This window comes from Trematomus bernacchii, unplaced genomic scaffold (assembly GCF_902827165.1).
Source record: "Trematomus bernacchii unplaced genomic scaffold, fTreBer1.1, whole genome shotgun sequence".
Lineage (NCBI taxonomy): Eukaryota > Metazoa > Chordata > Actinopteri > Perciformes > Nototheniidae > Trematomus > Trematomus bernacchii.
Window position 1 is genome coordinate 2,541,607 of NW_022987607.1, and position 24,960 is coordinate 2,566,566.

Sequence of the window (24,960 nt, forward strand, 5' to 3'; positions counted from 1 at the left end):
TCTGTTTGGTGTTTCAGCCAATCAGAGACAGGTTCTGGATATATCTGAGACCTATGATATATTGACAGTATAATAGGGGACCTTTAAGGGCATATATTAAGATATATGTCATCATGATTTGGGACGCTAAAGACTACTCACATCTTGTTTACACCTCAATAAATGTTTCTTCGAGCTAAATAAGTCTCTCCCGATTGAAATATCAGAATGGGAAAGCCTAACACCATTTCCAAGAGATGAAGATCGTGTGTTATTTTGGTTGACCAACACATAAAACCTCTCAATAATGACTTTGCTGAAGTAGAAAGAGTTAGATGCAATGTGAAGTGAGTGAAGGCCTCTGTTCGTGAAAGAGGACTTAACTGATTGTCAAAGTGAGTGAAGAAAATAGATTTGAACACTTTAATGTCTTACATCTGTTTGTTGACTATTATTAGACTAAAAAGCGACTGAAATGAAATCATCAAAGACCAAAATAAAACCAAAATAAGGTGCCAAAATGAACACCGTTGTGACTGGCACAAATGGGACGACGATACTTGGAAACAAACCGTAGTTATTGGCAGCTTTATAAAGTGAACACTGCATCGCTTCACTTGCAATAAAGTTAGGTGAGAAAACACTTCAGCTAAGCAAATGATGAAGTTCTCAAGAACACAGGTTCACCTCAGGTCTGCCTTTAAAAGAAAAATATCAATGCTACAACATTATTGTAAACACTGTTCGAAATGGGGGGGAGCCAGGGGGAGCTTGGCTCCCCCGAAGAGGGAGGGAGCTCCCCTGAAGGCCGACTTTGAGATAAATAGGGGGAGCCCAAAACAATCGTGCATATTTGTGTCACACAGATTAGAAATGTTGAGTTTCTGTAAATAAAAGTTCTTGAAATAAATAATAGTTATTGTTCATTACAGTTTCTGAATATTTGTTTTATATTCGTGAATATTTCTGGGTGTTGCCATCTGTACGTGGCGGCGCTGCGAACTTTACTCGTTACGCTACTTACGTTGCTATGGTTACAGTGGTGATGCCGGCGCGGTATTTGAAATGTTCATATTGATATTCTTTTAACTCTGGCTTTGTAATAAAAAATATGGCAAAACGAAAACAGCCAAGCGTTGCAGCTTTTGGATTCACAAGCAAAGAAGCGAAGGAGTCTAAAAATGACAACGTGAACGGAACAACTTTTAGTTGGCCGGCTGTAAGCGGCGTTAGGGTCGAGTTTGACAGCTCCACACCGAGGGAGAGGCCTGCCGATGCAGAGCCTGAAGAGGCTTCAACAACGGCCACAGCCGCCGGCGTAGTGACACCGTCTGTAGTGACACCGTCTGTAGTGACACCGTCTGTAGTAGTAGCAGAGTGATTTTATAGCAATTGATCGAATCCGCGCTGCTGCGCCAGTCAACAGAGCGTGCGTGTGACATATTTAGTAGCAGGATGTGCACTGAAAAATAGGGTAAAATGGGTAATGGGTAATTCGAACACTGATTGTAAATCAGGCCAGGCTGAATACCTGCTCGTTAAAGTCAGACAGAATAGTTGAGTCAAAGCGCGATCAACGCAAAACGGTCAATCAGCGGTCTTTGTTCGACCAATTTCTTTTTTCCCTGTTATTGTACGAGGAGCTTTTGTCTTCACAAGACTGATGACTGCACAGGGACACATTAATAGGCTTTATCCTGTGGCTAAATGACTCACTTAATCTGGCAAAGGTAGTCAGAAGTGGTATGGTAATATATAATATTTGAAAGAACTGTTACAGGGTTCCTGCCGGTTTCACCAAGTCAAATGTAAGACTTTTTAAGACCACTTTGAATAGAATTTAAGACTTATCTCACGGCAAGAAAATATGAAGGAAAATTGCTATGAAAGAAGAAATACGTACATGAAATGTATTCATGTTCAACATAAGAACGATGACTGAACATAACAGCATAACAGTACACAGAACTGTGTTCGACAAAAAGTGTGTGTGTGTGTGTGTGTGTGTGTGTGTGTGTGTGTGTGTGCGTGTGTGTGTGCGTCTGTGTGTGTGTCTGTGTGTGTGTCTGTGTGTGTGTGTGTGTGTGTGTGTGTGTGTGTGTGTGTGTGTGTGTGTGTGTGTGTGTGTGTGTGTGTGTGTGTGTGTGCGCGTGTGTGTGTGTGTAGTGCTAGATCGTATACCTCCTGGGTTTTAGGCGGCGGAAGTGACGTAATCGTGGATGAGAAGTCGGCAACTTTTGTATTTAAAGTTTACCCTAAATAGAGGAGTTCCGCTCACGCACGTCTTGTCACAAATATGAGGTTCATTAACGAATAATGAGATCATACTCTATAACAACATTAAAATGTGTGAAATAATACTTACATTTCAATAATAATGGTTTGATTATTAAATAATAACTTACAGTTCTTATTTGTGTTGCATTTGTGGATAAAACCCAAAGAACATTTAGGATATAAATACTGGTCAGATATCCACCAGATCTTTTAGTGATTTTTGTCTCTCTTGGAGAAATTAAATTGCAACATCAAATACAAAAGTTAATCTGAAACAAACTCAAATACCATAATGAAATTAATCCACAAATGATGATTGTTATAACTTAAATGTTATACCTGGAAACACAAATACACAACCGAAAATACTACATTTAATATGCTCGTCTCTTGTCCTGGGTGGCAGATTACGTCACTTCTGCCGCCTAAAACCCAGTGCTACTGCACTAGCTAACGCTACATTAGCAAAACAAATGCTATTTTTTTTTTGCAAAAGGTGCAGCGGGCTTCAAACACGTTCCCCTCAACTGGTTTCAACCAAGCACTTAATTCGATGTTTTCCAACCAAATACGGTTGAACTTACTCTTCCCCATATTTATTTGTAAATAGATTTGAAGATACCTAAGTTTCTGACTGCCGCTAGCTTGGTTGCTAGGTTACTAGCTGGGTGTTCTCCGATAAGGGGCCGGGGGAAACAAAGTTAGTGATTACTGGTTCCATGTTGATTTATTTCAATACAGATTGTTGGGGGGAACTGAAAGGCTCTTCCCGTACTGGTTACTTTGCAGCCCGGACATTTCCCCCAAAACACATTTAGACGCGATCGCTACACAGAAGGACCTTTCAAACTTTTTAAGACCCCGCGGGAACCCTGTGTTAACTGAGCTAAATAACTAGATTAAGGATGCGAGGGTTTCTTATTTTTCTGCAGTCTCTGTAGAAGCTTTTAAAAAAACGACTGAAGACCTATCTTTTTACTTTGGCTTTTATTTCTCTTTGAAATGTGTGCGGTGTGTTCTGTTATTATTTGTTCCTTTTAGGACTCCACGTTGTCTGTGTTTTGTTTTTATGTTGACCTTAGAAATGTCTGGTTATTGTATTCATGTTTCTGTGGTCTTAATCTTAACTTTTTGTCTTACTTGTGAAGCACTTCTGTGAAAGGTGCTATAATAAATAAACGTATTATTATTATATTATTATAATAAGGCACAGTTGATTGCTAAATACCGCTCATATAATCTGTGCACAGAGGAAGGAAATGGGTTGCGTTTAAAAGGGGAAGCTCACCTAATTCCCAAGGGAAAAGGAAATGAATCCAAATGAGAGGAAACATGGGCACTTTCTAGTGTATCAAAGAAAAGTTAGGACGTTGAAAGTGGCTGGTGCAACAGAAGCACAAAAACCTTCATTGCCACAGTACTAATACCCGTTTTCACATTAGTCAGGGTCACATCAAAGACAGAATGCCATAAAGCAGTAAAAATCCTGCATAGGTGACATCCTGAAGGGAACAATCGCATCAAGAAATCCCATCTGTACTTTGCATACAGCTGGGCCAAATGTGAAAACAGCAGTATTTTAAGGACAAGAACTAGGAAGCAGCTCTGCAAAGAGGGAGATATTGGCTTCTTTTTCACCGTCACCTCAGAAAAGACGTGCTACAGTGCAGCTGAGGTTAAGTCAAGTGTGGTTACATAAGCCTGATCTGAAAACATTACTTTTGAAAAAGGTACAGGCTCCAAAACTTCACAGAGTTTATTCACAGACTTTAGGGGGTTTTATGTAAATTATGTAACTTCTGAATCTTGTTCCGAAAAACATTCCCCGACTAAATTTCTCCTGGATAACCCTTCTTAACCTCTCTCTCAATTGTGTGTACTGATTAATGGGCACTCTCCTCCCCTTCCCTCCAGTTTGTATTTTTGTACTGTTTTATTATTATTTATTTTGTCCTGTTAGTCTGTACAACACTCTCTTACATTTTGGCTACATGGTCTGTTCTGGTTATAATTGTGGTTTAAATATTGTAAGTGAAGATCAACTATGTATGGCTTGTCAATTGATGTACAATAGTAGAGACTAAGCTGAACATGGGTAGCTTTGAACTGTTGGACATTTGTAACCGAGGTTCCTATCAATGTATCAAATGTCTTTTCTATGTGTCTTCAATTCAAATATATTAAAGGGGACCTATCATGCAAAATGCACTTTTTTATGTCTTTTTCTACATAAAGATGTGTCCCCGGTGTGTCGGGGAAATAAAACCCTCTCTCTTTTCCTCCGTACCCAAATCTCTAAAAACGGGGCTACAACGGAGCTGATCCAGATTTGCGTCCGATATGACGTAATATCTGAAATGTGGACCCACGGCCCAATCAGAAACGTTGCTATCAGAAACAATGCCCGACTGTTTTGGACGTAATATGGTCTGTGTTTACATTAGCATCGCTAACACTCAGAGCTAACCTGTACTGGAGAGCATGTGTGTGAAGAAGCAGGAAATAAAAAGGAACTCACCTTGTGGTATAACCGGCAAGAGAGAAAGCCTTTGAGCTCCATACTGTTTCAGAGATAATCCTTGATAATCCATGATATGGCGTTTCATCACGGCAGTATTTAGTTTAGACGGTAGCTGCCGGGTCCCGCATGAGCTCAGACCCCTCCTTTTTATTTTTTTTATTTGAATCAATTTCTTCTTTTTTTTAAAGCTTTATACCCAAATCAGCACTTTTGAAACAGGAAGTGAAATAGAGGGATATGAGGCATGGCTAGAATGGGTGATCTGTTTGGTATTTTGAGCAAAACACTTCATAGACATGCTTTTTATATATTTTCATATATCTGACACCTATGCTATTGCCTAAAAATAGCATGATAGGTGACCTTTAAAAAAAAAAAACAGACATCCTGCCACAGTCAGATGAGAGAAGATATTTCTATCATCAGGCTGCCAAAAGACTGGCAAATGGAAACGGGAGCAAGAGGAATATTCATAACGCTCCAGCTTTAGGAGTCTGGTTTTGGATGATTTGGATGCTTGTCTGGAAGCAGCAATTTTCTGGTTGCGTTGGTCTGATGGTTGACTGCACCTGACCTGTACATTTTTAGGACCACAGACCGCATCACACATTTACTTACTTTTCCTGATGGACCAGTGATTTTATTTTTACCCTTATGTAGTTGTTAGGCCGACATTTTAATTCCTGTATATCATTTTTCCACATTCAGACACTCAGAAACACAATGACTAATCTTCGTTAGCGAGTCGTTACGTCAGCATGTGGGTGTGTGTGTTTGTGTGTACTTTGATTAATTTAACTGGACAATTTCATTAAAAAACAACCTCAGGTGTTTTTGTGGATGTTGTGGTTGGCATTTCTTATCTTTTTCTAATATGTTTTGCACCAAGTAATTCATTAAAAAGTAAGTGATTAATAAGGAAATGAATTATTGGTAGCAGACAGCCCTAATTCGAGAGTCTCCCAACTTTCAAATACATTTCTTATGTGAGAATTGCTTCCAGCGCTGTCTAAACCGACTGTGGCAAGTGGCTCGAAACAGACCGATGGGAAATAAACATTTAACGCCATTTGATTGGGACAGACTTTTCTCTTTACACTGATTTATTGTCTCATTTTGAACAATCATGTGACCTTGCTCTGTGACTAAATAACAACGTCTTCTTACTACACAAAAACTGTGATCAAATGTGCCAATGGCTCTAGTGGCAGATGATGGGGCTAAAACTGTCCTGGGACACTATAGCCTTGGACAACAATCTAACTATACCTACTTGTACGTTCACACAATCTTTTTTCAACAAACAACAGCTGTCTGTGTAGAAGTAGGCCTTGCAGTTAGTATGATCATTAGAATGAATAAGTCTTTCTTCCATCATTGTGATCATTGGGTTGCCTGCTAAAGAATACTTACATGAAGACGACACTTATCCATTATCCAAATATCTAGTACCACAGTTTCATATGAATGTTTACCTTGAATGAAATAGTATAACATCTTTAAGATTATCCCAGTATTCTGACACATGCTCCAGAATGAAGTGACGCAAGTATGCTGCCTCTTATAGCATTGCACAGCAATATAATCTTTAACTTCAATCACCAGTGTGTCTGCAGTGTTATATTCTATATATTCTATATCCTGAGTGTTCAGAATCCACAACATCTGCAATCCTACATCTACATATATCTCAAAGACGGGGTCCGAAAACTAGCGAACCACATGAATGTCTGGGAGCAAATACATTTTATATGCTACACAAATATGGCCAGGATCCGTTGAATTTTCTTGCAGATTCTTTTAGGGATTCTTTTAGCATGAAACATTTGAAATAACTAATGGATAAGTTAAAAAAGAAAGTAGAAAGAAAGTGAGGTCAAAGAAAAGTATTTCTGCTAAAAAGTTAGCTTTGATTGAGACCTAAACATTTCAGATGTGTGTGTATCTCACACGGCACTGTCACTTTAATTAATGTTCCTTTTATTATTCATGTTTTATTATCTTTGCTTTTAAATGCCATTTTATAATGTGTTTCTTAATGTCTTTCATGTTTGTAAAGCACTTTGAATTGCCTTGTGTTGAAAGGTGCAATATAAATAAACTTGCCTTGCCTTGATAATATGGTAAACATTACCCTAATAAGCTTCTATATTCTGCAGCAACATACAGAGGCTTGACCTCCCCTAGAAACTCCCAAGGATGATATATCTCACCAAGGATGTGTGAGATCAATACGAGCAGGAATGAGAGCAGAGATCACAGTGACTGATGACTGAAACAAGATCTCCTCTGATCCCAGACTTAATGAGCCTCGTCTCTGAAGGCCCTTCTGGCGCCACATGTCACAGCAACACTGACCTGGGTCTAAACCTTCACCTTACTCTGTATGATAATCAGCCACTCTTTGCCATTTCACTTCATCTCCAGAACCATTGAAGGGGGGTTGAGAAATCCACTGTTCTCCAAAGATCCAGGCAATTCTAGCAAATTTCACCCAACACATTGACTATAGAGTGAATCATGTTTTAATCTTTAGAAATGCATGTTTTTAACATCAAAAGTGCAAGAAGACAATATTGGATTTTGGACACAAAAACTAACAATGAAAAATTAGAGAAACTCCCTCTGCAGGGAAAACATGGATTTTAGCCTTCGCATTTACATGCACAAAAACCAATGCAATACACTACAGCAGGGGTGGGGAACCTTTTTCCTCTCAAGGGCCATTTCCATTTTTACAACATCCTCAGAGGGCCGTACAAATTATTGACATCTGCTTAAAAAAACTAAAATCACAGCCCAATCATTTGGCCTTTCTTTCATGTTGTGCAAAGAAAAAGCAACCTCTTAATAATCCAGATATCTACCATGACTCGCGCAGGCATGCACGTGCACGGTTGAGGCATGAAAGATTTGTGCAAATGTATTTAGTTTCCTATTCATGTGAACATGATTTAAGTGGGGGGTGGACCTAACCTCCTCTAGGGGGGTGGACCTAACCTCCTCTAGGGGGGTGGACCTAACCTCCTCTAGGGGGGTGGACCTAACCTCCTCTAGGGGGGTGGACCTAACCTCCTCTAGGGGGGTGGACCTAACCTCCTCTAGGGGGGTGGACCTAACATCCTCTAGGGGGGTGGACCTAACATCCTCTAGGGGGGCATGCTCCCCCGGGAAGATTTTTTTTTAAATGTTGAAGTTCAAAGCATTAATCTGGTGCACTTTGAGAGCAACATGAAGAGATCTATGGAAACATCTCTCAACACCATATGAAACAGAACTGGAAGCAGATTTCTTTTTCTTTATGGATATTTTACAAATCACTCTCCTTTCAAACTGTATTCTTGTTTATTAATAACAACTATTTTTTGCTGTCATATAGTATTTTATACCCGTTTACTTTATTCTCTTATTTTTTATAACTATAATGATCATATAAAGATTACCTGACTGGTTGTAGAAAAAGCTTCTTATATTCGTTAGCATAGCTAGCTAACCAGATGCTAATAACAACAAAGTTATTGACTGTCTGATCAGTATGACAGATGAGCAGAAGCCACTGGGCTTTCAACTAAAGACACAGCCACGCAGAAACTGTGGCATGTGTACGGCGCGGCGTTCTGGTGCTCTCCGTCAGAACTGCACCCCTGTCAGACGAGACATATACCACGTGATGACACGTTAGGCTCGTGTTGTGTTCAAGGACCCTGACCTTGGCCAGGAAAAACAGGCACTCGCTTGTTTAATTCTTTTGCGGTCTAGATTTCTTTAAAAAAAATGTTTTGCGTGTGTTTATAAATGACCTCGAGGGCCGTACTAAATGGTCTCGCGGGCCGTATACGGGAAAACCCCTACAAATTAAGTGGCCCCTTTACATTTCTCACAAACGTCCAACGTGGAACTGATTAGATTTCGTTAGCTCAAAGTCAGGGTCACGTTTACCTCACAAAACACGTTTAAGGCCATAAAGACTTAATATGGTGAATTAAATGTAATAGAAATGTCAAAGAAGTAATCGCATTTTGGACAGACATTGGAAGTAAAAGTGTCTGTTTTGAGTGCTTCAATGAAACACAACAGCCTCACTTTCTCGTTTGAAGATGTAACCGTCATGGCTGCAGCACAAGTTATCTTTCATATACAGCAGCTATAGCAAAAGCGAGGCATTTCTCTAAAGATCCCATCAGTGTTTGTGCCCATTAGACGCCTTGCCGGCTGCAGCAGGAGGCACACGGAAAATTGTGTTTCTATTATTAATCCCGAGAAGGTACATCGTGTCAGCGACTGGGTCAGGCCTTTGGTGTGATTGCATCTAGTGAGCGTGGATCGTGAGACCGTGAAAGGCTCTTTCTGTCCCCTTCTCTTCAATAATATATAGTATTTGAAAAGGAGAGAATGTGGCATATTCTTCATGACTATTCAAATGAATGCAAATGTTATGATTATGTTGTGGAAATGAGCAACTCTGAGTCATTGTTGGCGAGATGAATCAATTGAATAGTTTTGATGGTGGATGGTTTTGAGCACAAGTGAATGGATTTGGATTGATAATAATGGGTTATTATGTTAATATGGATGTTTAACAACTGTATAAGGGTCCACCACTGCTGAAAATAATGTGGCAATTATTCATCTTCTGCCCAAAGAAAGTATCTGCCCTCTGTCATCACTTTCAGTAAAGTAGTTGTTGCATTTTTTTATTTATCTCCTCTCTAAACCACAAAGGTTACTGTGCTTTTTTGTTAAAGGTGGGGTAGGTAATTCACTTCAGAAACACTTTTTGTTATATTCCATGGAATGCTCTTAACATCCCGATAGCAATGAATATATGAAATGCTTCGACAATAAATACATTCAAAAATGTCATCTGTGGAAGCTGTAGTACTGTAAAAAGCTCGACCAATCATCTGAGCCGGCCCGGCTAAAATAACTGGATGGCCTACCTGCCTGTCAGCCTTCCATCTCGTGCACAGACTTATCTCGTGCCCTCATTGGTCATGTGCGCGTTCGTGTGTTGGAGGAGGGGCTCTGTAAGGAAGTCTGAAGGAAAGGCCAGATTTTTTTCCGCTGCGTACTTTCAAAATTCTAGCGCACTCGAGCTGGTTCCTCCATTCTTACCTACCCTACCTTTAATTGGTACTGTTACGCAAACAAAACATTGTCATGGTAGACTTGACATTCATTTTCAGTCTTGATTAAAGACCAACTTCTCGCTATTGTAGCACGATGATAGTTGAAGAATTGGTTAATGGGATGTTCAGTGATCACGCCGGCCATTGTTCCCCAAAACACCAGCAGCACTCATTGTGATAATGTGACATTTAGAGCGCTTGAGTGTAAAGCTGAGAGGAGAAGAGAAGATTTGATCAGGTTTTATCCAGTCTAGTTGTTTTTGTTGCATAGAAAGGCACTGACCTGTCTATTGGATCTGGCAAAGCTCATTTAATTCATTTTAAAGGCTTAAAAATACTTTAAATGTTGTGATTTATTCAACGTGAAAACACCAGGGACTCGTTTCAACTATTTCTTTAAGACTTGCCCTAAATGAACACAGTTGGTTCTGACAATTTACAGATCAGAAATTAACTAACTACCAAACTCCATAGATATACAACATTTGATCCATCACTTCTTTCTGTTACTCTCTTATGGCGCAGTTCCACTACAGCGCGGAGTTCGCTTTAAGCGTGCCGTGTCGTGCCGTTCCCGTTTTTGGTTGCGCTTCCACTAGGCCTAGTTCCGGCCCGGCCCGGCCCGGCCCGGGGCCACTTTTTCACCTCTTTTCTGGCCCGAGAAAATTGTGGTTCTATCGAGGCCAACAAACAGGGCTGAGTCGGGCTGAGTATGCTAAACTAGAGAGAGGAGCGCTGGCAAGAGGGCTACAACTACAACAAGATGGACATATTTGACCGTGATTTAATTGTAATACACGTTTCTAAATGATGAAGTAACAACATACTGATACCGGTTAGTAAAAACCATGAATTAATGCTTTGACAAGTCTGCAGACAGACGGCAGGGGAAACACCTTTTAAAATGCGTGTTTTTCTAGATGGAGATTGGCTAAGCTAACGCAGTATATGCTCCGACTGTCCACACTCACAACAACGGCCTACAGACATAAATAAAACAGCGACTGTATTCGCCATGACACAGGCAGTCTGTGGTTTGTACTTGTTTAACTTTTGTCTAGTTTCTGAACAGATATGAGGAGCTGTGAGCTCTGAGTGCTAACAGCTAACGGCTGTGTTGTGTTTCTGGAGTTCTCATTGAAGATGACGTCACGGCTCCGCCTACACTGCGTTACTATAGTAACTACCCCAGTTCCTAAACTGTAATGGAAGCGCAGCATGAAGTGAGTCGGCCCTGTTAAGGCCAAGCCGTACCGAGCCGTACCGAGCGTGGCCGAGGCCGACCGTGTAGTGGAAATGTGCCATTAGCTCTTCTACTGATAGAACCTGACATGCATGGTTTAAAGAAAGTACCACAGTCACAACTATGCTAGACAGTTACAACAAGCCAACAATTAACTCTGTTTGTATACTTGACGCAAAAAAGGACATGTAATCATATTCATAATAAATAGTGTCCAAGAAGAAACATTGCCAAAAATACAAAAGTAAAAGTGTAAATAATCCAAAGAGTGTGTCTATCTGAAGCTCAGCGCAAGTTCTTTCAGGAAGACTGGGTATATATATATATATATATATATATATATATATATACACACATTCACTCCGCAGCTGCATATAATCAGCTCATCACGGGCGTTCTCTTTAACCTATTACATTGCACCTCATTCTCCAGCAGCCAATCATCGTGCAGCAGCCACACTTTAAAATGGTTCTCCTCTCTCCTGCAGTCAGCTGTGATTTCAGGCCTCCTTCCCATCCACCTCCTTTCATCAGCATCATCGGCAGTGCCTAGACCCCGGGGGGTTCCCTATATGCTCACGGCTGCATTTCCCCTTTAGATATACCATTTCAGGATCGGGGTCTGATCGCCAAAGACTTAACATTTATCATATGGCATGTGTCAATAAATGTTCTTTAAACAAAATGAAGTCTCTCCTGATTGAACTGCTCTGAGACGATGGACCAAGAATAATATGATTCTCTAAGTTAAAAATCGACATGTGTGCAAAATCATGTCAACGCTTCAATCTCAAACACCAAAAAGACATCTTATCATACATTGAAAGCATGTTGGAGATATGGATATCAAACGTAAAGAGAAATGTTAAATGACTGGTAGCTTTGGCAATATTCTAGGTCAAGCCTTTTTAGACGATATATGATGCAACCATGCGTCCTCTTCAAACATAAGTGTGCGAGAAAGATGTAAAAGAAGAAAGTGTATTTACAGAAAGACTTGCCGCGACAAACGTACTTAACTTAAAAAGGGGACCTATCATGCAAAATGCACTTTTGTACGTCTTTTCTACATGAATATGTGTCCCCGGTGTTCCAGGGAACTCACCAAGTGTCAGAAAACACAACCCTCTCTATTTTCCTCCATACCCAAATCTCTAAAAAAGGGGCTGCAACGGATCTGATAAAAACTGATCCAGATTTGAACACTGTCCTGACGTCAGGACGGTGGCGCTACGGCTATTGGGCCAACTCCACCAATCAGGAGGAGACAGCCACGGCCATTGCCGTTCGAAAGCGCTGGAGACGCTGTAGTACATATGCCAGGCCTGTAGGTGGTGCTGTTCTCACTGAATCAGCCCTTGCTAAAAACAGAGCTAGAAAATGTCAAATTGAGCAAAATGAGGCATGGCTAAAATGCATGATCTGTTTGGTATTTTGAAAAAAAAAAAGTATAAATTCGCCTTATATAGGTATGGCCCTACACTATATTATTCAAATATAGCATGATAGGTCCACTTTAAGTTAAAGTTGTAATATCACAGTGTAGAAATATTAGATAACAAGTAAAAGTCCTGTATTCTTAATGTTACTTAAGTATAAGCATCAAAATATACTAAAATAACAAAACTCAAAGTACTCATGTAGAATGACCCTTTTTTTTTACAAAATACAATTTATTTTGATGGGTTATAGTTTGTTATCGATTAATGGTTAAATCTTAATATTAAGGTGGAACAAAATGTCATGACTTTTATATTGCAAGGTATATTTATCCATCATCGTACATCAACTAAAAGAAGTGGAGTAGAAGTATGTAGTAGCATAAAATGGAAATACTCAAGTGCAGGACATATATTTGAAACCCTATTAGTAGAGATCCATTTGGCTTCTTTTCCTTTACATAGTGATCATATGGTCCTACACTATATTATTCAAATATAGCATGATAGGTCCACTTTAAATTGAGTTAATAACCAGGCAGGCTGTTTTGCGTCTCATTAACAGACGTCTCTTCATTCAAAGCATGACCAATCACGCTGGCATCCAGATCATTCAATTAGATTTCACTTAACAAAGTACCGTTTTCTTGCAGGATCTATAACCATGTTTGAGCTAAAGGTTTAAGGAGAGGAAGCCAAGGAGGTTCTGGTTTGTTTGTCCGTTTTTTTTGCAGAATTATGGAAAATTACTAGACAGATTTGATAGAAACTAAGTGGAAGGGTATAGCATGAGCCAAGACAGAACAAGAGCTGAACAAATGTATTACATACTGGAGGGAACTTTACAAAAACCTATATAACACACGACAGGAAAGGAAAGCATAATAGAGCCTGCATATTTCTGGACGATAGTTAGTTAGCACATTTACTAAATCAGCCTTGTAGGAGCATACATTTCTTACTTTCCATTTGTTGTTTAACACATGGTGAATCTTATCTTTTGCCCCATTATATATTTACTTAATGACCTGTCTAAGCATGACTTTCCTATGCTCAACATGTATTTATATGGACAAAAATAGAACAAGAATAACAAAGAAATTGGTATTCATGGCCGTATGGTTATGTATATTTCACCACTAACATATCCCAATGCTGCACCTGGAAATAATGGGGAATAATATTAATATTTATGAGACTACATACTGAAAGATGATAAAGAAACTCTGTAGGTGTGAGGGGAGATGATCATACTGTGGCTTGAAGGAACCATTGCAATTAAAATATGAAATATAATACAAAAACATTGATTTTTGGAGCGCTAAGTTGCTATAATATATATTTTTTTAATCGTATAATGCATATTTCCCATGTAGTTTTCCGTTTATATGCAAAAGGGAAAGTATAATGACGCCTAACCGACATGTGACTTCACTTCTTGGCACATGTCAAATCCCACGTGAAGGAGCCATGAAGCTCTTTCTTCAGAGTAATCACCCGCTGAGAGGCCCTCACAGATCTCAAGGAGCTGCTCAGCACATTTCCCCCCCGCCGAAGCATTATCAGAATTGCAACTCCATTAAGGAGTATTATCCGAGCAGGAGGTGCAGAGCTCTCAGACTTTAGTAATCACTTCACCTGCCTCCGAGGACGGCAGAAAAAGTAGAAAATCCTTGTTTCATGACCACGGAAATACTGTAATTTATTGGAATTGGTTTGATTTTCAGAATAACTGTGGTTGCTCTTATAGAAGTCACGTTTTGTAGGGAAAGTTATTGTAAAATCAACATGTAAGTGCACAGGACGTACCTCAATATCTGTGATAATCATGATTCGCATTGGTTTTTACGATTATGAAAATAAATAACCATGAGTTAATTTAACAGTAAAGACACATAGCAAATTTAAATCATACATATTTTTCTTAAACTACGAAAAAATAGGATCTCTGGAGGTTTTTGCTTAAAAAAAATGCATGCTGTGAACTCTAATTAAAAAGGGATAAGGTGCAGCGAGGCGTCGTTATTTAAAAAAAAGTCTTGCTCATTATTTTGCTTAGCAGCGATGTGTTATCGAGTATTATTACATGGCTTAGTTGAATACTCGATTCTGATTGGTCAATTCAGAACACGTGACACGTTGTTAATCCAGTAGAACAGACAGACCGCTGTCAAGGACTTATTGACCGTTGTTAAGGACGCTCACATCTGCACAAAGAAGTCCGGTCGATTGAACTGTATACAGTTTGGCCGAAAAGCTTTTCAAACTGTTTGCTTGTCTTTAGTTTTCTGTTCCGAGAGCAACATGGAGGATTTTAATTTGAATATATTTGGAGAGCACAGTCATGTGGATGAATGGTTAGTGGCTGATGAGTCCCCAGTGAAGAAAAGAAAAAGACAAGAGGGACAAGAAAACAGCGGAGAAGTAATGCCCCTTTCACACCAAGGCTTTTCCCGTGCTAGCTCCGTGCTAGCTCCGTGCTAGAGCTTTTCTGGTTCGGAACCGGTTCTTCGGTTCAGCTCCCGCTCTGTGCACACCGCTCAGAGCCCGACTGGTGCTGCGTCATTGCGTCATGACGTAACCGTTTGCGTGCCTGCTTCATAAAGCCAAACCGCGCGGAACTCCCTCACATCGACAACAACAACAATGGCCGATTGTATTGAAGCGCTACTCGTTTTGCTCTGTCGAAACGAAATGGAAGAAATGGGACGACCAACTTTACAGCCGTTACATGCTACATTAAAAAGTTCTTTACAATCATCATCATCAACTTCAACGACGATTCGGTAGGAGAAAGAAGGTAAATATACGTCCTATTCGATGGCGTTAGAGCTAGCTGTTGTTAGCCTCTGCATGCACCGAGCTCAAAATACCCAGCTTTGCAGCATTCATTACGATGGTATAACATTAAAACTGATTCTCAATGTTATTTCCACAGATCATGTTGAAGCTGGCGGAAAGGCGGATGTCGCGTGTTATTTGGACACAGCCCAGATCCGACGTAAGCGTGACGTATGCGGTGCTTGCTTTCTAGACCGACAACTTTTTGGTGCTTGAAACGAACCGGATTCCGGAGCTTAGAGGCGGCTCCGCTGTGGTGAGAACAGGAAAAACCAGTGCTTTTCAAGCTCCAGCTCCAGCTCCGAACCTGCCCTGGAACCGCGTTGGTGTGAAAGGGGCATAAGAGAGGCGAAAAGACGGACCACATTATGGGCTATGAAACTATTTAAAGACCGGCTGATTGAAAAAAAAACAACCAACAGAGTTTGACAGCAACGGGGCAGAAACCCTCAACACTGAGCTGTGGTCCTTTTTACGCAACGGTCCAGACATAGACATCAAACGGCGACACATATTCAGTTGCCAGTTACTTTGGCATTAGGGCAGGGATATCTAGATACTTCCCAAGGTTTGACATCATGAAATGTGCTACTTTTAAAGCAAGCAACGATGTTTTCAAATCTGTAATCAAAAAGCTCCTCAAAAACGCTATCGAAGCAGCTCCTGCCGTTGCTACGTTAGTTCAAACGGTAACAACGGACTATTTTTCTTAGCGGATGCGTGTCATTTGAAATCAATAATACTATTTTTTAAATCAATAAAAAGCCTGTCGGGTGTTCTTTTACCCATAATGACCGCCTCGCTGCACATTATCCCTTACTTAACAACCTCTGAAAAATCCATATTGAACAATCAGAATCAAGTATTCAACTAAGCTGTGTAATAATATGTTAATAATGTTTCCGTAGAAATATTATTAAGTGTATCTCAGCATTTACACACCATGCAACTACCAATAACAGTGTAAAGTTTAATTGCAAAATACTTGTTATGTGCAGTAAGTACGCCACAAGGCATTTTTTTGCCACTTAAACAATCATAACAATTAATAAAATATCAAATTAATTATAAATTCCTTGTCTAAAAAACGCTTATATTACAGGTTAAAAAGGGCTTTCATTCTCTTACAGTTATGATAATTTATATAACATTTAATGTGTTTTTTGTTTGCTATGTGAAGCGCTAACTTTGTTAGGTCACGTGTTATTATCCTTTTTGATGTTCGTTTGCAAACTATGTACATAATCAGCACACTTTGCAGATGATGAGGTAAGGGTGAGAAGGCGAAGGCTGAAGATGGAGAAGAGTGTACTTGTTCTGTGCAATACTTCATTACAGGTCTGCAAAAGAAAGCAGATCAGAGGTGAAGTAGAGCAGGAAGTCCAAAGGAAGAGGTGGAAAGGAGCAGAAAGACTTCCTCCTACACGAAGCGAACAGCACGGCGTCAGTAAATCAAGATGTTTACGGTGACGTCCTCAAAGGTTATTCGATTGTGGGAAATTGTAGTTCGGCCCTCCGACAGAGCGGTAATTCTGCAGGTGGATGCACTTATATCCCGCTGTGAGCTGGCAAAGGAAATAAAACCGACGAAAAACACCAACCCAGAATCCCTGCTGAGTTTTTTTATATAATATATTGTTTTTCCAACTGATCAAGATGTAATATCCGCTTCTCTACATACGCAATAGACTCATTTACATCACATTCTTCCTGCTCTTACTCTTAACCTGTTAAGCCCCGCAACATCTTGCAAGAAACAGCGTCTGAGGGCTTCACAAACTAACAAACTATGAATGTGTCATACCCACTTAACGGTAAGAAACTCAGCTATCTGATGATATGGACCATTTTTACCGAAACAAAACACAAGTCTAACGCCGAGCCTCTGAATTAGCACTTAATTAAGGGCTTCTTAACACTTAATTAAGGGCTTCTTAACATTTAACAAACTATGAATGTGTCATACCCACTTAACGGGAAGAAACTCAGCTACCTGACGATATGAACCATTTTTACCGAAACAAAAGACAAGTCTAACGCCGAGCCTCTGAATTAGCACTAAGCGAAAGAGTGCTAACGCACTTAGCACATAACTCACGGTAGAAATAGTTTATACTTCATCGGATCTGCACAAACAAGATATCACATGAAAGCTGAGATTCCAATGGTATAAGTATCATCACTCCACGACCAAAACTCACGGCAGCGAAAGCCAGCAAAGACAACACACAACTTCACTTTACGGTGCCAAAACGGCAAATATGTCTCACCTTTGCTGTTTTCTGATCAAAAGTTGTGTTCAAGGCATTAAAACGCATATAAACGCTGCTGAAGGTTAATCCAATGTCTCTGTGTCACTTTGAAATGATTACTGATAATCCATCATAACATTTATGGCAATAAGCGTAGTTTACAGTTTTCAAAGCGTAACATAGCTTTCGGTTTGGGCAAACTGCGTGCGCATCAGTCTCACTTCTCAATTGGTAACGTGTAGATGGATTTAGGAACCTCCCCTCGATTCTATTGGCTCTAACGGTTAAAAAGAGGTGTCAATCATCAAAATCGACCAATGGGTTCCAGAGATATGGAAAATCCACCCAAATGACCACAAAGGTGGGTTCTTTTGCTAAATCTTTCTAAAAAGGTCAGATGTCACTTGTTTTGCATCAATCTTGATACAGGGTACTTATTATATGTTATAGTTTGGATTCCTAAAGCTCTTAGTCTACTATCCCATCATTCAAAGGTGGTTTTCACTATAAGTCATGTTTCTTTTTGGACGGACACTATCATTTACATTTTTTTACTATGTTCAATCTGAATTTACTTTAAAATAAAAAACATCTATATTGATTCTGACTTTTCTAAATCCAACTCACAGGTTTATCATTGCTTTGAGAAAAAAGATTATTAATTTACCCCTTTTAGAAGTGAAGATATAGTCATTTGTTCTGGGCATGTCATTTTCGAGCCTGAGACCTGAAAAACAGGCTCGAGGCTTAACAGGTTAAAAAAAATTGAGAGTTATGTCGCATTCATGCCAGCCTTGTATAGTCCGGTTGAATCGAATCCTGGTGCGTTTAACAGCTTAGTGCAGATCGTTGTGTTGGTGTGAACGTCTCTCATTATATGTGTTATAATGTTTTTTATCGCACGTCGTCTGATTGTATAATCCTACGCGGGCCACTAGAGTCTGTTGATATGCTCTCCAGATTAACAGCAGCATTAAAAAAAATAACCTGCCGATGCTCCAAAGCTACGGTAGAAATAGCCGGGGTTTGCATTTTTTACCTCCTTAATGTCTGACCAATGGTTGAACAGTATTTCAACAAAGAAGCGGACTATAGGTGTGAACGTGACCTTAATCCACATCTCCCGTCTGACTCACCTCTCGGTCCATGCTCTCCAGGTCCTCCTTGCAGAGTGTGTACAGCGGCATGGTTTCAGACATGCTCAGCTGACGTTTCCTTCGAGACGGACCGGGCTGCTCGTCGTCTCGGTTCGATCCGTCCGCTCCATCCTGATGGCTCGAAGAAGCTCCTCTGTTGGAATAAATAACAAAGAAATCAGCATAATACACAATGCATGTAATCTGATTTAGTGCCGTTTTATAGATAATAAAATACATTACGAATATGATTTCCCTGATTCTAGTTTGCAGGTTAAGATAAAAAGGTTTGATACGGTTGGTTAAGTGCTTTCATTGTCTTTCTTTCCTCTTTCTATGTGAAGTGCTTTTGCAAACCTGTTTGTTATCGTGTTTGCATTTTGAAACAGGAGCAGCATTCATTTGCAAACACTGTACGCAATCAGCACATTTCTCACATCTCACACACTCTGCAGAGGATGAGTTTAGGGTGAGAAAGTGAAGGCTGGAGCTGCAGAAGTGAGAAGATTCTCTCTCTCTCTAATTATCTATTAGATGTAAATCTTATGCGGGTTACTTCCTCTCGGCAACGCTTAATTAAACAGATCTTCTTTGATGCTAAAAATCCAAGTTTATGCAACTCCCTGAAAACTCCATAAAGCCACTAATCCATGAATTATGTGGGCCAATGTTAAGCTTGTGATAATCAATTACATCGTAGATATATTCTATTAAAACACATTTAAGACTGTCGGTGAAGAGAGAACGCCTAAATGACTTTTTATTCCACGAGCTCTAGTGCTTCACTCCTTTTAGGCTTTGCTGACCATTGACATGCACACAAGTTTTATAAAGACACTACAGGAGCAGGGTATATGCAGGAATCCTGAAGTCACATGTAATTCCTTTTAAGACCTTTTTTAAGACCCTTTCCATACATTTTAAGACCTCATCGCCACTTGGAGTTTTAACCGGTTACCTTGGCGACACACTTTACCTCACATTGACTATATTCAGTATTGATTGTCCTTCCTCCTTATCTTCCAACCATTTGCGGTATTTTTGGAACTTTAAGTATTTTTGGAATTTACAGTATTTTTGGAACTTTAAGTATATTTGGATCTTTAAGTATTTTTGGAACTTTAAGTATTTTTGGAACTTTAAGTATTTTTGGAACTTTAAGTATATTTGGAACTTTAAGTATTTTTGGAACTTTAAGTATTTTTGGAATTTAGGGTATTTTTGGAACTTTAAGTATTTTTGGATCTTTAAGTATTTTTGGAACTTTAAGTATTTTTGGAACTTTAAGTATTTTTGGAATTTAGGGTATTTTTGGATCTTTAAGTATTTTTGGAACTTTAAGTATTTTTGGAACTTTAAGTATATTTTGAACTTTAAGTATTTTTGGAACTTTTAAGTATTTTTGGAACTTTGGACCCTTTCCATACATTTTAAGACCTCATCGCCACTTGGAGTTTGAACATTACATTGGCGACACACTTTACCTCACATTGACTATATACAGTATTGATTGTCCTTCCTCCTTATCTTCCAACCATTTGGACACAGACTTGCATTTCCCCATAACGATGTTGCTTAACAACCGGCGTAAACGGACCTTCACGCGCTATCAAGCAGTGAGCGTGCGATGTCCTGTTCAGATGACGTCATCCAGCTAAGACAAAACCTTGCTCTTCTTTAGCATTAAAGGGGACCTATCATGCAAAATGCACTTGTTGATGTCTTTTATACATAAAGATGTGTCCCTGGTGTGTCAGGGAACTCACGCAGCGTCAGAAAATAAAACCCTCTCTCTTTTCCTCCGTACCCAAATCTCTTTAAAAACGGGGGAACAACGGAGCTGATCCAGATTTGCGTCCGATATGACGTAATATCGGAAATGTAGGCTGGCTTTTGTTTTGGACGTAATATGGTCGGTGTTTACATTAGCATCGCTAACACTCAGAGCTAACCTGTACTGGAGAGCATGTGTGTGAAGAAGCAGGAAATAAAAAGGAACTCACCTTGTGGTATAACCGGCAAGAGAGAAAGCCTTTGAGCTCCATACTGTTTCAGAAATAACCCTTGATAATCCATGATATGGTGTTTCATCACGGCAGCATTTAGTTTAGACAGTAGCTGCCGGGTCCCGCATGAGCTCAGACCCCTCCTTTTTGATTTTTTATCATTTTTTAAAAAATCTTTATACCCCAAATCAGCACTTTTGAAACAGGAAGTGAAATAGAGGGATATGAGGCATGGCTAGAATGGGTGATCTGTTTGGTATTTTGAGCAAAACACTTCATAGACATGTTTTTTATATATTTGTATATATCTGAGACCTATGCTATTGCCTAAAAATAGCATGATAGGTGACCTTTAAAAACTAGTTGAATGACAAAATGATGGACGGTGGCAATTGAATGAGGACATGACCGTAAAATCAAACATTTGCAAAATGCATCTTTTTTTTAATTAGTATTTCACACTGTTAAGTATCCTGGATTTTACTCGGCTCCTTATAGACCCAGAGTGCTGATGCGTATTAAAACACAACATCGAGGCTTGTTTGGGAGCTACTTGGTGCCAATCCTATAAATATTACATACAATAAAAGCTTGTTTGGGAGTTATTGTTTCTCAGTTGAGCGCTGAGGACACTGCATGTCTCCACTGAGGGAAATTAAGTCGTGTAGCACCGACAAAACAGCTGTTTCAGTTCAGGGAGGAAACGAGGCCCAGAGGACAAATCAATACATTTAAGATCTGATATAATACCATTCTATTGTCAATACTAAACAGAGGAGCATAACTCTCACTACTTTCTTTAACCCTTAGATGCCCGAGTGACTGGACCCTACACTCTTCCATAAGTGGGTCAAAAAGGACCCGTATTAGAATAATATGTGTTTTTATGCCATTTTGGTTAAGAGAAATCACTTGTATAATATTTAGTATTATATTTTGGTTCACACTAGAAATATTTTATATTTAATTTTTCACTATTTATAATTTTATACATTCTTTTTTACATTTTGAAAAAAACCGTTTTGAACATATTCATGCAAAGATCTCCGCTATTCTGAGAATAGTCCCTTTTCAAAACTCATCTCTTCTCCTCTTGTCTACTCATAGCCCACCCCCGATCAATCCATGCCGGTTGATCAAGTTTGATAGTCCTATACCCCCCACCCTAACCTTCCCTTATATTTTTATAGGGCTTTTCAAGGACTCAAAATTGCTTTACAATATAATGTATTATTATTATTATACTGACAGGTATCAGATCTTGCAGCGAGGCCATTACGATCAAATCAAATTGCTTTGAACTTGCATTATGGGACTTGTAGTTGTGTAGAAATGTGTTAGAGCTTGACCCACACTAAGGCCTAATATTCAGAAGTACTGACAAAATTGCTGGCACCCAACAGTGAACACCCTGTGTGTGTGTGTGTGTGTGTGTGTGTGTATGTGTGTATGTGTGTGTGTGTGTGTGTGTGTGTGTGGTGTGTGTGTGTGTGTGTGAGTGAGTGAGTGAGTGAGTGAGTGAGAGAGTGAGAGAGTGTGTGAGTGAGTGAGTGAGTGTGTGAGAGTGAGTGAGTGAGTGAGTGAGTGAGTGAGTGAGTGAGTGAGTGAGTGAGTGAGTGAGTGTGTGAGTGTGTGTGTGTTTGTGTGTGTTTATATGTCTGGGAGAGAGGGTTGGGTTTGTTTGTTTTTATTTATTTTTGTCTGTGTTATTGTTATTATTGTTAGCTTACATATGTATTCTGCTTTTTGTATATTTTGTAAGTTACTGCTGTTGTCTAATTTTTCTTTATCTTATGTGCTTTTAGTTATTTTTTTGAAAGAAGAAATGCTGTGCTTTTGGTTGTACATGTTGTGTATTAATCTCATTAAAAATGTACTGACAAATTAATTGGCAACTATACAACAAACTCCTGCTGTTTACCTGCCACGGAAAAGGTGTTTATCAATATTTCATCATCCTTATATCACACCGCTCCACTCCTGTGTTTACCTGAGACTTGACAGGTCTCTGTGATCAGAGAAGGGTCCGGACCCCTGCAGGTAGGAGGGGGTCTTCGGCCCCTGAGGGCCCCGGCGGATCAGCTTCCCGGTGACGGGGTCGTACGTCCGGACCTCAGGGGCGGCAGATTGGGATCTGAGGAGGATCGGAGCCGGCTGGAAAATATGCTTCTGCAGAGAACCCTGAATATCAGGGAAGGCTGCTGGACTGTTGCTCCTTTAAAACGACAAGAACAAAGATCTCAGGTTTAAAATAATCATCGGATTTTAAAGGTCCCCTATCATCCTCTTCTTCATCAATATATCACAGGTCTCAGATATATACAGAGCCTGTCTCTGATTGGCTGAAACACCAAACAGATCATTGCAGCATCCCATAATCCCCTCTGTTTCAGCCCTGTTTCCAAAGTGCTGATTCTCTGTCTGTTACTTTAGATGAAAATAAGGAGCCCCTCCCCACGCCCCTCTGAGAGAGATTTGGTTACAAAGAACTCAATGGTGCTCTAGGAGGAGATTCAGGTGATAAGGTGGGGGGGGGGGTTACCTTGGTTGCTGATTGGCTAATGGTTACACAACACAACACATCGTTATGACATCATTAAGTGGCCAAAATCTGATCAGCTCATTTTCAGAATCTCTTTACACAGAGGGGACACATGTTGATGTAGAAGAGACATGAAGAAGAGGGGACACATGTTGATGTAGAAGAGACATGAAGAAGAGGGGACACATGTTGATGTAGAAGAGACATGAAGAAGAGGGGACACATGTTGATGTAGAAGAGACATGAAGAAGAGGGGACACATGTTGATGTAGAAGAGACATGAAGAAGAGGGGACACATGTTGATGTAGAAGAGACATGAAGAAGAGGGGACACATGTTGATGTAGAAGAGACATGAAGAAGAGGGGACACATGTTGATGAAGAAGAGACATGAAGAAGAGGGGACACATGTTGATGTAGAAGAGACATGAAGAAGAGGGGACACATGTTGATGTAGAAGAGACATGAAGAAGAGGGGACACATGTTGATGTAGAAGAGACATGAAGAAGAGGGGACACATGTTGATGTAGAAGAGACATGGAGAAGTGGATATTGCATAATAGGTGACCTTTAATGTAGAGTGGTTCATAAGTTTAATGTATTTTTATCATTAGGGCTGTCAAATATATCTATATTATATCGATATATTGTGATATGAGACTGGATATTATCTTAGATTTTGGATATTGAAACATTGCATAATGGTGTTTGTCTGGTTTTTAAAGGCAAGGCACGTTTATTTATATACAGCTTATTTCAACAAGAGGCTATTCAGAGTACTTAAAAAAAAATCGGAACAGAAACACATTCTAAAATAGAATATGATTTTATTTTTTTCTATAAAAAGCAGCGGAATAAAGAAAAGCCTTCATGCCTGATTTATTCCAGATATAAGGAGCATAATTAAGGGTGCATTAAAGTAAATTGATGTAATTATCTGACCTTAAGAGGTGGTTTTAGCTGTTCTATTGCTTTTACATAGCCAGTAAGTACTCATAATTATATGTATTCCAGACTTCATTGTGTGAGTCTTCTGTAAAAATGTCATGCCGTTTAAATTCCTCCACTTCGCCCGACACTACTTCACATCACAGCTCATCAAACATCTCCTTTAGCTAAAGACACGTCTTTTTAGATTAGCTTGTTATTAGCAACCCCCCACTTTAAATGTTATTTTCGTCTTTATAATTATTTACCTGGTTGTCTTTGTGTAGTCCTCCTTCAGAGGGTACAGCGTCTCCTCCACCCTATCCCAGCGCTCCAAACAGCTCCACAGCCAATCAGGGTTCACCACATGGAGGTGCTTACATTCCTGAGCCTGACGGACCTTCTCTGTGCCTGGGTGGAAGAAAACAAGAACCAGGTTTTTAGCTTGCAATCAAAATCTATAAGCCATCAATCAACGGATGTATTCCTTTCATAAAGTGCAGGTCTCAGTGCGCCCTTATTTCGTAACTCTGTATTTACAATTGTAGAATTTGTATCTGTATGTTTGTGTTTTACCCAACTGCACTCTGGGTCTGCTGAATAATTAAGACCAGTGATCAGACATGTAAGGGATAATGTGCAGCGATGTGGCAGTTATTATGGGGAAA

General features: G+C 39.7%; 1 protein-coding gene across 2 annotated transcripts in view; it reads right to left on the reverse strand.

Annotated features, from left to right (window-relative positions):
* Positions 1 to 24,960, reverse strand: part of ctdp1 (CTD (carboxy-terminal domain, RNA polymerase II, polypeptide A) phosphatase, subunit 1) — a 110,792-nt gene that overhangs the window by 56,805 nt on the left and 29,027 nt on the right. For both annotated transcript variants that reach the window (XM_034131124.1, XM_034131123.1), the window contains exons 9-11: positions 24,562 to 24,703; positions 22,813 to 23,037; positions 18,817 to 18,970 (exon numbers count right to left, since the gene is read on the reverse strand). In XM_034131124.1, coding sequence (XP_033987015.1) covers positions 18,817 to 18,970; positions 22,813 to 23,037; positions 24,562 to 24,703 — 521 coding nt within the window. The remainder of the gene's footprint in view (positions 1 to 18,816; positions 18,971 to 22,812; positions 23,038 to 24,561; positions 24,704 to 24,960) is intronic.